Genomic DNA, 14705 nt, shown 5'->3' on the forward strand with positions numbered 1-14705 from the left:
GGGTCCATAGTGGAAAGCCATGGATACTGGAACTAAACAGACCTACCAAATCTGATTATGCTGAGTCTTCTTCCCCACCTCTATAATTCTGTACAACTGTTGTAAAGATTAGAAACTGGAAATACAAGACAGTTAGTAGGGAGTCTGGCAGATAATAAGTGCACATAAATAGTGACTCTTGTCATTACTCCCACATAGCCTCAATTGTGAGTCTTCATGAAGGACTGCTGAACTGAATTAGAACTTTATTGTCAGAATCTCACTTTGCTGTCCTACCAGGTGGCACTGTTGGAAAAGAATCTGTCTGCCAATGCAGGAGACACAAAAGACATGGGTTCAATCCCAGGGTCAGGAAGATCCACTGGAGAAGGAAATGGCAACCCACTTCAGTATTCCTGCTTAGAAAATCCCGAGAATAAAGGAGCCTGGCATGCTACAGTCCACAGGGTCACCAAGAGTCAGACACGACTGAATATGCACATCACCGGGCACTTGGGTTAGCCTGGTCCCCTGATAACCCAACAAGAAAGAGAAATGACAGCAAGCTATCAATTTAGTGAGGCCAGGTCTCAAGACTCTATCCCAGTTTGTGCCTGTGGTTCAGCAGAGGTCAGAGTAACTGAGGCCTCAGGATTAAAAAGCAATCTCATGTGAGGCTGTTTCGCTGAATAATTTGTTAGGAATCCTTTTCGTGAAGTTAGATCATTTAAATTGGCACCACAGCCATGTCTGAGAGAGCCCAAGGCAGGTCTCACTCCTCATTAATATAAATTAAATTCCTCAGGAGACACTGTGAGTCTTCCCACCTGACAAACAGTGTTGACATTTGCTGGATTTCCCTCTGACCTTTCTGGACTTAAGCAATTTCTCCAAATATTAGCTATGAATAAGCTATTGCTTTGGTTTGTACTTCACCTCTATCCCTGAGAGTAAAGCATTTTTGTCAACTTTGTTTTTTTAGAATGACCCTTCATCTAATGTGTCACCTTCCTTTTATGCTCACACGTGAGGTCGTACATGCCAGAAGAGGAGCAAGTGTGAATGGAATAACAATTCTGAGGCATGATGCTTTATTGGAGATCTTTTTTTCCTCCATCAAGTAAAGACAGGTGATTTTTTTTCTTCCTGAAAAGTCAAAGCTAAACATCTTTCATTTGGTATCTCAAATCCTAGAAGTAATATTAAAAGGTATATTAAAATAGCACCTTTTCTCCATTTTGTTGGTATTAATAGAGCTCATTAAATTACACAGTTGTAAAATGTTAACGGGGAGAAAGGTTCTTGCTAAGTGAGTGATTGGGTGGAGGTGGGATGCTGAGAATATTGTTACTAAAATATGCAAACATGAATGTTCACCAGGGATAGTGTAGACTAGAGCTTTTCGCAGTGCCATTTCCCTGTACCCAGCTATCAGTCTTGCTAATTATCACACCGCCATTCTGGTAGATGAATTTTGATGAATTATAAAAGAAGGGATCTTTGAGATCAGCTAATATAACCCACATATTACAAATCAGAAAGATGAAGTCTGAAGAGGAGAAGTCATTTGCTCAAAGCTTTAAAGCCCATTAGCTGTCACAGCCAGTGCCAGCACTGAGCTCTCTTGGTCTCTTTGCCCAATTCCACACTCCTTTATTATTAGGAATAAGGGTAAAGGCTATCTCCACTGTAGAAATGCATGGAGGTGTGGGGGTCAGGAGACTAAGAAAAGCAAAAAAGCACTATCTAATCAGAGACTTCAGAGGCATCATCTGATGATGAGGCCCTACAAAAGTCAATAATATGAGAAATGTCACCCATTCATCGTGACTAGGGTAGTAATCAACCCAGCTGTAAGAAGTGTTAACAGTCAAAGGAAGGGTGTACATAGAGCTACACTCACTGTGAGCACCCAACAGTAAAAACACAAAAAATAAAGCACTATTTCTACTTGGTCATGTAACCATCATCTGACTATCTAAATAAAATTTCCAAATGACCTTCTAATAAGGCTAGAGAAGACCATAATGATTCCCATTAATGTCAACTTGAATTATGATTGTGTCAAAATTTCCATCATAACTCCAGGCAAAGCATCAGAAACACAATGCTCTCAGCCAATAAATATCTTTCCATTTTTGACCATAATATTGTAAAGAATGATTTTTGTCATTTTAAAACATTTTAGTAGTGGAAAATGAAACGTAAAGCATCATTGCTCACAATGGCTCCTATACTTACTTTTTAAAGGGAGTAGGAAGGTTATAATCTCGAACATGTCATCAATCTTCATGATGACATATTTCTACCCTAAGATTTGATTTGCTATGAGTAAATGGAAGGAAACTTCCTTTAAAAAATAAATGTAATTTGATAAATTATTTGCCCAAGATTCAGTTCTTAACTTTGAATACTTAAGTACAATCACTAGAGAAAAAAGAAAAACACAAATGGAAAATAAAATTTAAGTTTTAATTAAAAAGATGTGCAGCTGAATTGATTTATAAAATAAACTATAATCCTCTAAAATACTACTTTTCTTCAACTTACAAAATTCAAGTTAATACACTGAAAGGCATTGGAAGTTAAAGTTTTTTTTCCTACACACTATTATTTGTATGTGTGCATGCAAGCTCACTCTCTCAGTCATGTCTGACTCTTTGTGACCCCATGGACTGTAGCCCACCAGGCTGCTCTGTCCATGGAATTTTCCAGGCAAGAATACTGGAGTGGGTAGCCATTTCCTACTCCAGGGGATCTTCCTGACCTAGGGATCGAACCCATGTCTCTTGCATCTCCTGCACTGGCTGGTGGATACTGCACCACCAGGGAAGACCCTCACACTACTGTTTAATTCTAGGTAAAATTATAAGGAAGGAATTGAGGGAAAAAAATACTAAAAATGCATTTTCCCCAAAAATCAATTCAATATATATTACTGAACAAGCTATGACATGCAAAGCTTTCCTCTAGATATTTCATAAAATCCCTAAAGGAACTTTCAGTCTAGCTCTGGACTAAATTAAAAAATAATAGTAGTAATAACTATGATACTCAGTGTAACATGGGGGCGGGTGAGGTGATTCACCTTCTCTGAGGTGAATCAGAGAAGCTTAAAGAAAAAGCAGCATTGGAGAGGGGACTTTAGGAAGGTAGACATTAGTAAAGATAGGAGAGGACAACAAACAGCAAAGTGGAGCAACATCTTGGTACTCAGACAGCCATTAAAAATTTTGGCTGGGGCTTCCCTGGTGGCTCAGTGCTGAAGAGTCCACCTGCCAAGGCCAGTGCAGGAGACACGGGTTCAATCCCTGCTCCAGGAGGATCCCATGTGCCGCAGAGCAACTGAGCCCGTGTGCCACAACTATTGAGCCTGTGTTCTAGAGCCTGGGAGCTGCAACTATTGAGCCCATGAGCCACAACTATTGAGGTCCGAGAGCTCCTGCTCCACAAGAGAAGTCACTGCAATGACACTGTGCATCACCAATTAGAGAGCAGACCCCACTTGTAGCAACTAGAGAAAAGCTCAGGCGCAATGAAGACCCAGCACAGCCAAAATAAAAATAAGCAAATAAAATTATTTTTAGAAGTTTTGGTTGGTGGAGGAGGGTCCTGCTAACAATATTAGACCTTACACTGTTGTGAAACTACATTTCTCCATTTATAAAGCATTTTCTCCTTTTCTTCCCCCTCCACCTCCCCCTCTTCCCTATCCTTCTTCGTTAATAGATCGTAGGGGTTTGGGTGACACTCCTGATGTCCTTACTGAGACGGCATACCCAAAGGATCAAGAACCCCAAACAAAGCACTCTTCTAAAAATTTCTCAGAAACTCTATGAGTGTCACATTCTAAGGTACAGAATGGACAACTATTATTCCCACTGGCCACAAAACAAGTTCAGAAGGCACAGTGAGGACCCAAATGAAAGCTGTAGGTGAAGAGTAGCACTGCAGGAACTCTGGCAGGTCTTCAAAACTGACAACTTAAGAGCTTTTCCCACCAGGCTCACCAAAGTGAGGACAAAGTTCAGAGTGAGGCTTTACACAGTAAGGTCCCAAGACACATCTAACCCCTGTTCTTAAGCAATAACGTGAATGTAACATCAGATAGAAGCTATGAAAACTGACTTTACTCCCCCAAGGCACAGGGTAATAAAAGACACAGGAGGAAAAAAAAAAAGACATGTAGTTTGGCAAAAAGGAATAAAAATAGGTAATAATAAGTTAACAAGGTCTTATAAAGTGAATTACAATATCATAGTAATCTAGAATTTAAAAATCATTAGATCCATGTTTCTGAATTGATCATAATGCCTGGTTATGGGAAAATCAAATCCAACTGTAGCTCACCAGGCTCTTCTGTCCATGGGATTCTCCAGGCAAGAATACTGGAGTGGGTTGTCATGCCCTCCTCCAGGGGATCTTCCCAACCCAGGGATTGAACCCAGGTCTCCACAATGCAGGTGGACTGGACTGACAGGCATGTATATTTTTTATACAAAAAGAAAAAAGGTCACTAACAAAATGGGCAAAGCCAACGTCCTTTGTGGTTGTTTGCCCTGTTGCTAAACAAGATTCTATATCTATTGAACTGAAGAAATGAGTAGTATGCCAGGGATCTGGGGATTAGATGGTTCCTATCTCAGCTCCACTAACTGGCTTTGCAATCTTGGGCAAAATACCTCACCTCTTCAGGTCTTTGTTTCTGACCTGAAAAATGAAGCAATTCGCCTGAGTTATATTTATGGGTCCTCCTTCTCTAATGGAGTCTATTCATTCCCAAGTTTTTGGACATATGAGAAAGAATTCAAAAGATTACATGAGCCATTTTCCCTTAGTATATTATTACAAAACTTGTACATATGAAAATCTAAAATGCATACAGATGAGTCAAGCTCCACGGACCCAATATAACACCCAATACTTACATAGCACTTTAGCGTTTCAAAGTGCATTTTCATGCATCTCCCACACCTTAAAGGCACACTCATACATACTTGCAACAGAAACAGAAAGCAATCTACATTTTCCTTGCAACACTGGAGATATTAAAATAGCAATAGAATTTCAGTGTAGTGTTTCTATCAGTGCTAGAAGTGCATGCTACAAGGTCCATCATTTTTTACTTCATTTTTACACCATAATTTTACTTTGGCAAAATATACAAACCAAATTACATACCTCAGCTAAAATGTCCTTCAAGTATGGTACATTATCTTAAACTACACTGAAGGTTAAAGATAACTTAGACACTCATAGGGTCAAGCCTTTACTTTGGGATCATTGACCAACTTATTGGGGGATGGACAACAGGGGATAATCTTGGTCCATCAGTTTGACATAGGAAGCTCTATAAATAAAAACAATTTCATCCACGTTCACCTTCATATTTTGACATCTGGAGGCTGGTTTTGTAATCAGGAAAACGACAGATAAGACTGAAGAGGAAATGCTATTTGGTTCATGTCCCAGGGATATTATTTAACAAAAGGGCTGAGTGAGCTATTTCAATAGCTCAGCAAGAGAGAAGGCAAATGCACTATATGCTACTTACGATGCTTTTAGAAACATCCCAGGAGGTATCCATTTTGGCAACTTATACACATTCCTTTAGGCATTTTCCTGTATTGGTTCCCTGCCTTCTATATAGAGAAAAGTTTTATCCATTGCAAGAAAGAGAGGCAGCAAGAAGTATATGCATTTTGATGATGACAAGAAAGCAAGTGCAATATATTTTGAGATACATGGTCAGGAAGTGAAGATATCTTGCTTCTGTGACTTGCTGAACACAGCCTTCTTTGATCTGCTATGTGATATTTTACATGCATTGATTATATATATACATATTTTATAGGTTTATACATTATATGTTATATTATTACACAGTTTTACCTGAAAACTATTAAGAAAAAATTATGAGGATCTTTTTCAAAATACCAAAAACTTAGATTAAAAAATATATATAGTGATACAGCAAAAAAAATTTGATTTCTACTGAAATGACTGATATTTATTATCCTACTATCAATAAATTTCAGGAATCTAATTGTAATCTCCCCTGTTTCCAGAAATGAAGATATATGGTAAAAAACCTAAATTCTATCTTTCTAATCTCCTTGAAAGTGAAAGTGAAGTTGCTCAGTCGTGTCCAACTCTTTGCGACCCCATGGACTGTAGCCTAACAGGATCCTCTGTGCACGGAATTTTCCAGGCAAGAGTACTGAAGTGGGTTGCCATTTCCTTCTCTAATCTCCTTAAAAAGTTCTAAAAACTTAAAAGAAACATTCCAAGAGAAGTAATATCAGTTGCTGAGTAGATCCTTGATCATTCTGAGCCAAATGATAAATTTACTTTACTTAAAATCTGCAGCAGAGAGTTTTCTACACATTGCATTACTTGGTTTGAAGATACATTAATGTCGGTTTAAAATATCCATGAGATTTTCCTGGTAAAGAATCCGCCTGCAATGCAAGAGGCTTGGGTTCAATCCCTGGATTGGGAAGATCCCCTGGAGGAGGAAACAGCAACCCACTCTGGAATAATTGCCTGGAGAATCCCATGGACAGAGGAGCCTGGCAGGCTATAGCCCATGGGGTTGCAAGAGTCAGACATGACTTAGTGACTAAATAATGACAACCAAATATTCATAGAGAAGTTAATTAGGCTTAGAAATAAACTTATAAATTCTAAAATATATTTCCATCACATAATAACAGTCCAGGTATGCCACGTCCAGCTCTTTGCAACCCTACAGACTATAGCCCACCAACTACTGTGTCCATAGGATTCTCCAGGCAAGAATACTGCATTGGATTGTCATTTCCTACTCCAAGGGAGCTTCCCAACCTAGAGATGGAACTCCCGTCTCTAAAATCTACTGCATAGACAGGTGGGTTCTTTACCACTAGCGTCACCTGGGAAGACCCAGTCCAGGCACCTTACAATCTATTCTGATCAGTTCAGATTCTCAGTCATGTCTGATTCTTTGAAAACTCATGGACTGCAGCACACTAGGCTTCCCTGTCCATCACCATATCCTGGAGATTTTGCAAATTCATGCCCATAGAGTCAGTGATGCCATACAACCATCTCATCCCTGTTGTTCTTCTCCTCCTGCCTTCAATATTTGCCAGCATCAAGGTCTTTTCTAATAACCCTGCTCTTCACATCAGGTGGCCAAAGTAATGGAGCTTCAGCTTCATCATCAGTCCTTCCAATGAATACTCAAGACTGAAATCCTTGCTGTCCAAGAGATTCTCAAGAGTCTTCTTCAAAACCACAGTTCAAAAGCATCAATTCTTCAGTGTTCAGCTTTCTTTACGATCCAACTCTCACATCCATACATGACTACTGGAAAAACCATAGCTTTGACTAGATGGACCTTTGTCGGCAAAGTAATGTCTCTGCTTTTTAATATGCTGTCTAGGTTGGTCATAGCTTTCCTTCCAAGGAGGAAGCATCTTCTACTTTCATGGCTGCAGTCACCATCTGCGGTGATCTTGGAGCCCCCCAAAAATAAAGTCTGTCACTGTTTCCATTTTTTCCCCGTCTATTTACCATGAAGCGATGGGATTGAATGCCATGATCTTAGTTTTTTGAATGCTGAATTTTAAGCTGGCTTTTTCACTCTCCTCTTTCACTTTCATCAAGAGGCTCTTTAGTTCCTCTCCACTTTCTGCCGTAAGGGTGGTGTCATCTGCATATCTGAGGCTATAGATATTTCTCCCAGCAATCTTGATTCCAGCTTGTGTTTCATCCAGTCCAGCATTTCACATGATGTATTCCGCATATAAGTTAAGTAAGCAAAGTAAGTGTCACATACAACTAAGTGACAATATACAGCCTTGACGTATTCCTTTCCCAATCTGGAATCAGTATGTTGTTCATGTCTAGTTGTAACTGTTGCTTCTTGACCTGCATACAGATTTCTCAGGAGGCAGGTAAGGTGGTCTAATATTCCCATCTCTTGAAGAATTTACCACAGTGTGTTGTGATATACACAGTCAAAGGCTTTAGCGTAGTCAATGAAGCAGAAGTAGATTTTTTCTGGAACTCTCTTGCTTTTTGGATCATCCAACAGATGTTGGCAATTCAATCTCTTGTTCCTCTGCCTTTTCTAAACATGGCTTGAACATCTGGAAGTTCTCAATTCACAGACTTTTGAAGCCTGACTTGGAGAATTTTGAGCATTCTTTTAGTGTGTGAGATGAGTGCAATTGTGTGGCAGTTTGAACATTCTTTGGCATTGCTTTTCTTTGGGATTGGAATGAAAACTGACCTTTTCCAGTCCTGTGGCCACTGCTGACTTTTCCAAATTTGCTGGCATATTGAGTGCAGCACTTTCACAGCATCATCTTTTAGGATTTGAAATAGCTCAGCTGGAATTCTATCACCTCCACTAACTTTGTTTGCAGTGATGCTTCCTAAGGCCTACTCGACTTTGCATTCTAGGATGTCTGGTTGTAGGTGAGTGATCATACCATCATGGTTATCTGGGTCACAAAGATCTATTTTGTATAGTTCTGCTATGTATTCCTGCCACCTCTTCTTAATGTCTTCTGCTTCTGTTAGGTCCCTACCATTTCTGTTCTTTATTGGGCCCATCTTTGCATGAAATGTTCCCTTGGTATCTCTAATTTTCTTGAAGAGATCTCTAGTCTTTCTCATTGCATTGTTTTCCTCTATTTCTTTGCATTAATCACTTAGGAAGGCTTTCTGTCTCTCCTCGTTATTCTTTGAAACTCTGCATTCAGATGGATATATCCTTCCTTTTCTCCTTTGCCTTTTGCTTCTCTTCTTTTCTCAGCTATTTGTAAGGGCTCCTCAGACAACCATTTTGCCTTTTTGCATTTCTTCTTCTTGGGGATGGTTTTGACCACTGCCTCCTGTACAATGTTACAAACCTCCTTCCATAGTTCTTCAGGCACTCTGTCAGATCTAATCCCCTGAATCTATTTGTCACTTCCACTGTAAAATCATAAGGGATTTAATTTAGGTCAGACCTGAATGGTCTAGTGGTTTTCCCTACTTTCCTCAATTTAAGTCTGAATTTTCTAATAAGGACTTCATGATCTGGGCCACAGTCAGCTCCCAGTCTTGTTTTTGCTGACTGTATAGAGCTTCTCCATCTTTGGCTACAAAGAATATAATCAATCTGATTTTGGTACTGACCATCTGGTAATGTCTATGTGTAGAGTTGTCTCTTGTGTTGTTGGAAGAGGGTGTTTTCCAATGATCTACTACTATTTTCTGGTGGCTCAGGCAGTCAAGAATCCTCCTGCAATGGAAGAGACCTGGGTTTGATCCCAGGTTGGGAAGGCCCCCTGCAGGAGGGCATGGTAACCCACTCTAGTATTCTTGCCTGGAGAATCCCCATTGACAGGAGCCTGGTGGGCTACAGTCCTTGGGGTCACAAAGAGTCAGACATGACTGACGACTAAGAACACAGCACTGCTAATCTAGAGGTGATCAATAGCCTACTTGGCCTGCTTACATGTATATATTTATATTTTTCTTCACAAATGTTTTTTGGACCACACCATGCTGCTTGTGGATCTTAATTCCCCAACCAGGGATTGAAACCCAGCCCCAAGGATGAAACCCTGAAGTCCTAGGACTGCCAGGCTTCCCCGGTAACACTAGTGGTAAAGAACCTGCCTGCCAATGCAGGTTCAATCTCTGGGTCTGGAAGATCCCCTGCAGGGAGGGCATGGCAACCCACTCCAGTACTCTTGCCTAGAGAATCTCATGGACAGAGGAGCCTGGTGGGCTGCAGTCCATGGGGTCACAAAGAAGCGATATAGCATGCATGCATGTAGGGAACTCCCCACAACTTTTTAGTAAGGTTTTTATTATAAAATTTTAGCAATTAGGGATTAGGAGAGGGAGCCCTTACTGTTCATGCAACTGAAGAATAATTTATGATACATTAGGTTGGGTCAGAGAAGGGGTGGAGATAGGGAGTGGGAGGCTGGAGGCATGGACAAAAGATATGAGGATGGCCAGGGTGCCCACATTGCTCCTGCCCTTTTGAGCACCTGTCCCACCCCTACCAGGCTCAAAATCTGATATGCTGGAGGGGATACAGGTAAGGGAAATGGTAAGCAAACCATGTGCTTTGTTAAAACTTTCATTTAATTGGCAGATAATTACTTTACAATATTGTGATGGTTTTTGCCATAGATCAACATGAATCACCCATAGCATACATGTGTCCCCTCCCCACTGAACCCCCTAACCTCTTCCCTCCCCTCCCCATCCGTCCTGGTTGTCAGAGAGCACCAGCTTTGGGTGCCCTGCTTCATACATCAAACTTCCACTGGCTATCTATTTTACATATGGTAATGTATATGTTTCAATCATACCACCCTCTCCTCCTTCCACTAAGTTCAGAAGTCTGTTCTTTATGTCTGTGTCCCCTTTGTTGCCCTATACATAGGATCATTGGTACCATCTCTCTAGATTCCATATATATACGTTGCTGCTGCTAAATCACTTCAGTCGTGTCCAACTCTGTGCGACCCTATAGACGGCAGCCCACCAGGCTTCCCCGTCCCTGGGATTCTCCAGGCAAGAACACTGGAGTGGGTTGCCATTTCCTTCTCCAATGCATGAAAGTGAAAAGTGAAAGTGAAGTTGCTCCGTCGTGTCCGACCCTTAGCATGGACTGCAGCCTACCAGGCTCCTCTGTCCATGGGATTTTCCAGGCAAGAGTACTGGAGTGGGGTGCCATTGCCTTCTCCGTATATATAAGTTAATATATGATCTGATCTGACTGCTCAAGATTATAGGACCTCAGAACCCTTTGTTCCCTGAGTTTGTATTAACATCTCCCCAAGATGTTCTCTTCCAGTCATCAGGGTCAGTGTGGAGCTTTGTCAAAAGATGGAATATTACTCAGCCATAAAAAGGAACACATTTGAGTCAGTTCTAATGAGGTGGATGAACCTAGAGCCTATTATATAGAGCAAAGTAAGTCAGAAAGAGAAAGACAAATATCATATATTAACGTATATATATGTATACATTATACATATTAATGTATATATACATATACGTTATATATATTAACGTATATATACATATACGTTAATATATATAAAGGTATATATATTAATGTATATATACGCATATGTTATATATATTAACATATATATTAATGTATATATACCTATACGTTATATATATTAACATATATATATATTAACGTATATATACGTTAATATATGATACTTGTTTTTCTCTTTCTGACTTACTTTGCTCTGTATAATAGGCTCTAGGTTCATCCACCTCATTAGAACTGACTCAAATGTGTTCCTTTTTATGGCTGAGTAATATTCCATCTTTTGACAAAGCTCCACACTGACTCTGATGACTGGAAGAGAACATCTTGGGGAGATGTTAATACAAACTCAGAGAACAAAGGGTTCTGAGGTCCTATAATCTTGGGCAGTCAGATCAGATCAGATCAGTCGCTCAGTCGTGTCCGACTCTTTGCGACCCCATGAATCGCAGCATGCCAGGCCTCCCTGTCCATCACCAACTCCCGGAGTTCACTCAGACTCACGTCCATCGAGTCAGTGATGCCATCCAGCCGTCTCATCCTCTTTCGTCCCCTTCTCCTCTTGCCCCTAATGCCTCCCAGCATCAGAGTCTTTTCCAATGAGTCAACTCTTCGCATGAGGTGGCCAAAGTACTGGAGTTCCAGCTTTAGCATCAGTCCTTCCAAAGAAATCCCAGGGCTGATCTCCTTCAGTATGGACTGGTTGGATCTCCTTGCAGGCCAAGGGACTCTCAAGAGTCTTCTCCAACACCACAGTTCAAAAGCATCAATTCTTCGGCGCTCAGCCTTCTTCACAGTCCAACTCTCACACCCATACATGACCACAGGAAAAACCATAGCCTTGACTAGACGGACCTTTGTTGGCAAAGTAATGTCTCTGCTTTTGAATATGCTATCTAGGTTGGTCATAACTTTCCTTCCAAGGAGTAAGCGTCTGTTAATTTCATGGCTGCAGTCACAATCTGTAGTGATTTTGGAGCCCAGAAAAATAAAGTCTGACACTGTTTCCACTGTTTCCCCATCTATTTCCCATGAAGTGGTGGGACCGGATGCCATGATCTTCATTTTCGGAATGTTGAGCTTTAAGCCAACTTTTTCACTCTCCACTTTCACTTTCATCAAGAGGCTTTTGAGTTCCTCTTCCCTTTCTGCCATAAAGGTGGTATCATCTGCATATCTGAGGTTACTGATATTTCTCCCAGCAATCTTGATACCAGCTTGTGTTTCTTTCAGTCCAGAGTTTCTCATGATGTCCTCTGCATATAAGTTAAATAAACAGGGTGACAATATACAGCCTTGACATACTCCTTTTCCTCTTTGGAACCAGTCTGTTGTTCCATGTCCAGTTCTAACTGTTGCTTCCTGACCTGCATACAAATTTCTCAAGAGGCAGATCAGGTGGTCTGGTATTCCCATCTCCTTCAGAATTTTCCACTGTTTATTGTGATCCACACAGTCAAAGGCTTTGGCATAGTCAATAAAGCAGAAATAGATGTTTTTCTGGAACTCTCTTGCTTTTTCCATGATCCAGCGGATGTTGGCAATTTGATCTCTGGTTTCTCTGCCTTTTCTGAAACCAGCTTGAATATCAGGAAGTTCACGGTTCACATATTGCTGAAGCCTGGCTTGGAGAATTTTGAGCATTATTTTACTAGTGTGAGAGATGAGTGCAATTGTGCGGTAGTTTGAGCATTCTTTGGCATTGCCTTTCTTTGGGATTGGAATGAAAACTGACCTTTTCCAGTCCTGTGGCCACTGCTGAGTTTTCCAAATTTGCTGGCATATTGAGTGCAGCACTTTCACAGCATCATCTTTCAGGATTTGGAATAGCTCAACTGGAATTCCATCACCTCCACTAGCTTTGTTCGTAGTGATGTTTTCTAAGGCCCACTTGACTTCACATTCCAGGATGTCTGGCTCTAGGTCAGTGATCACACCATCGCGATTATCTGGGTCGCGAATTATCTTTTTTGTACAGTTCTTCTGTGTATTCTTGCCATCTCTTCTTAGTATCTTCTGCTTCTGTTAGGTCCATACCATTTCTGTCCTTTATCAAGCCCATCTTTTCATGAAATATTCCTTTGGTATTTCTGATTTTCTTGAAGAGATCTCTAGTCTTTCCCATTCTGTTGTTTTCCTCTATTTCTTTGCATTGATCGCTGAAGAAGGCTTTCTTATCTCTCCTTGCTATTCTTTGGAACTCTGCATTCAGATGTTTATGTCTTTCCTTTTCTCCTTTGCTTTTTGCTTCTCTTCTTTTCACAGCTATTTGTAAGACCTCCCAGACAGCCATTTTGCTTTTTTGCATTTCTTTTCCATGGGGATGGTGTTGATCCCTGTCTCCTGGACAATGTCACAAACCTCATTCCATAGTTCATCAGGCACTCTATCTATCAGATCTAGGCCCTTAAATCTATTTCTCACTTCCACTGTATAATCATAAGGGATTTGATTTAGGTCATACCTGAATGGTCTAGTGGTTTTCCCTACTTTCTTCAGTTTAAGTCTGAATTTGGCAATAAAGAGTTCATGGTCTGAGCCACAGTCAGCTTCTGGTCTTGTTTTTGCTGACTGTATAGAGCTTCTCCATCTTTGGCTGCAAAGAATATAATCAATCTGATTTCGGTGTTGACCATCTGGTGATGTCCATGTATAGAGTCTTCTCTTGTGTTGTTGGAAGAGGGTGTTTCAGGAGGGTGTCCCTCCACGGGACTTGGCATATCAGCACAGTAAATTTTCCAAGGTTAACAATAAATCCTATTATGAGTATGGGTACTTTAGTAGAGTGACCAAACTTTTAAGAACATTAACTGAAAACTAAATTTTCTTCAAGTACAAGGTTATTTACTTGGTAATGGTGCCACAGAAAGTATTAAATGCATTAGTCTACTCAAGAGCCACCAACAGTCCTGCTAAAACAATCTCTACCACCGAGGTCCTACAGCACACAGGCCATAGAGCAAAATGACTGCTTAACTGCTAATGTCTCTGGAGAAATAAAGCCACCTGCTACTCCTTAAATGTCTTTTCTTTCCCGTCACCAAACCTTTGCTCTTGCTTTTTGCTCTGCCCCAAATGTCCTCTATTATGTCTCCAAATGTCAGTCTTACTTTCCTAACTCATATAGACCTGTCTACCTAAATGCCAGCTTCTCCATGAAGCTTTTCCAGATTGTCCACGATTGGTTGGCTTCTGCCTCCTTTAAAATACACCCCGGGACTTCCCTGGCAGTCCAGTGGTTAAGACTCCAAGTTTCCAATGCAGGCGGCATGGATTCAATCCTGGTCAGGGAAATTCCTCACGTCACGCGGCCAAAAGAATAAATAACTAGAAATCTAAAAATAAAACAGACCACCCCCTCCAACTACTGTGTCTATCTCTTAAAGCAATAATCTTATTCTTGTTTCATGACCACAGTTCTTCTAATCTCATCTTCCCATTAGATGATAAATTCTTTAGGGATAGGAACTATGTCTTCCCCCTATATAGATAAAGAAAAATGTAGCCGTAAGTAGTAGCACCAACTTCCATAGTCGCTCAGATGGTAAAGAATCTGCCTGCAATGCAGGAGACCCAAGTTCAATCCCTGGGTTGGGAAGATCCCCTGGAGAAAGGAATGTCTACCCACTCCAGTATTCTTGTCTGGAGAATGCCACGGACAGAG

The 14705-nt window shown here is 40.7% G+C and overlaps 1 protein-coding gene across 8 annotated transcripts in view; it reads right to left on the reverse strand.

Moving 5' to 3' along the window:
- Nucleotides 1-14705, reverse strand: part of PPM1L (protein phosphatase, Mg2+/Mn2+ dependent 1L) — a 330127-nt gene that overhangs the window by 159795 nt on the left and 155627 nt on the right. For 3 of the 8 annotated variants that reach the window (XM_055569178.1, XM_055569176.1, XM_055569177.1), the window contains one exon: nucleotides 11202-14522. The exons of 4 other annotated variants lie outside the window; for them this stretch is intronic. In XM_055569178.1, coding sequence (XP_055425153.1) covers nucleotides 11447-12685 — 1239 coding nt within the window. In that variant the 5' untranslated portion in view covers nucleotides 12686-14522 and the 3' untranslated portion in view covers nucleotides 11202-11446. Of the gene's footprint in view, nucleotides 1-11201; nucleotides 14523-14705 lie in introns of those variants that run through there. One more of the 8 variants, XM_055569179.1, reaches the window with a different exon arrangement.

Source organism: Bubalus kerabau, chromosome 2, assembly GCF_029407905.1.
Source record: "Bubalus kerabau isolate K-KA32 ecotype Philippines breed swamp buffalo chromosome 2, PCC_UOA_SB_1v2, whole genome shotgun sequence".
In the NCBI taxonomy this organism is placed as follows: Eukaryota; Metazoa; Chordata; class Mammalia; order Artiodactyla; family Bovidae; genus Bubalus; species Bubalus kerabau.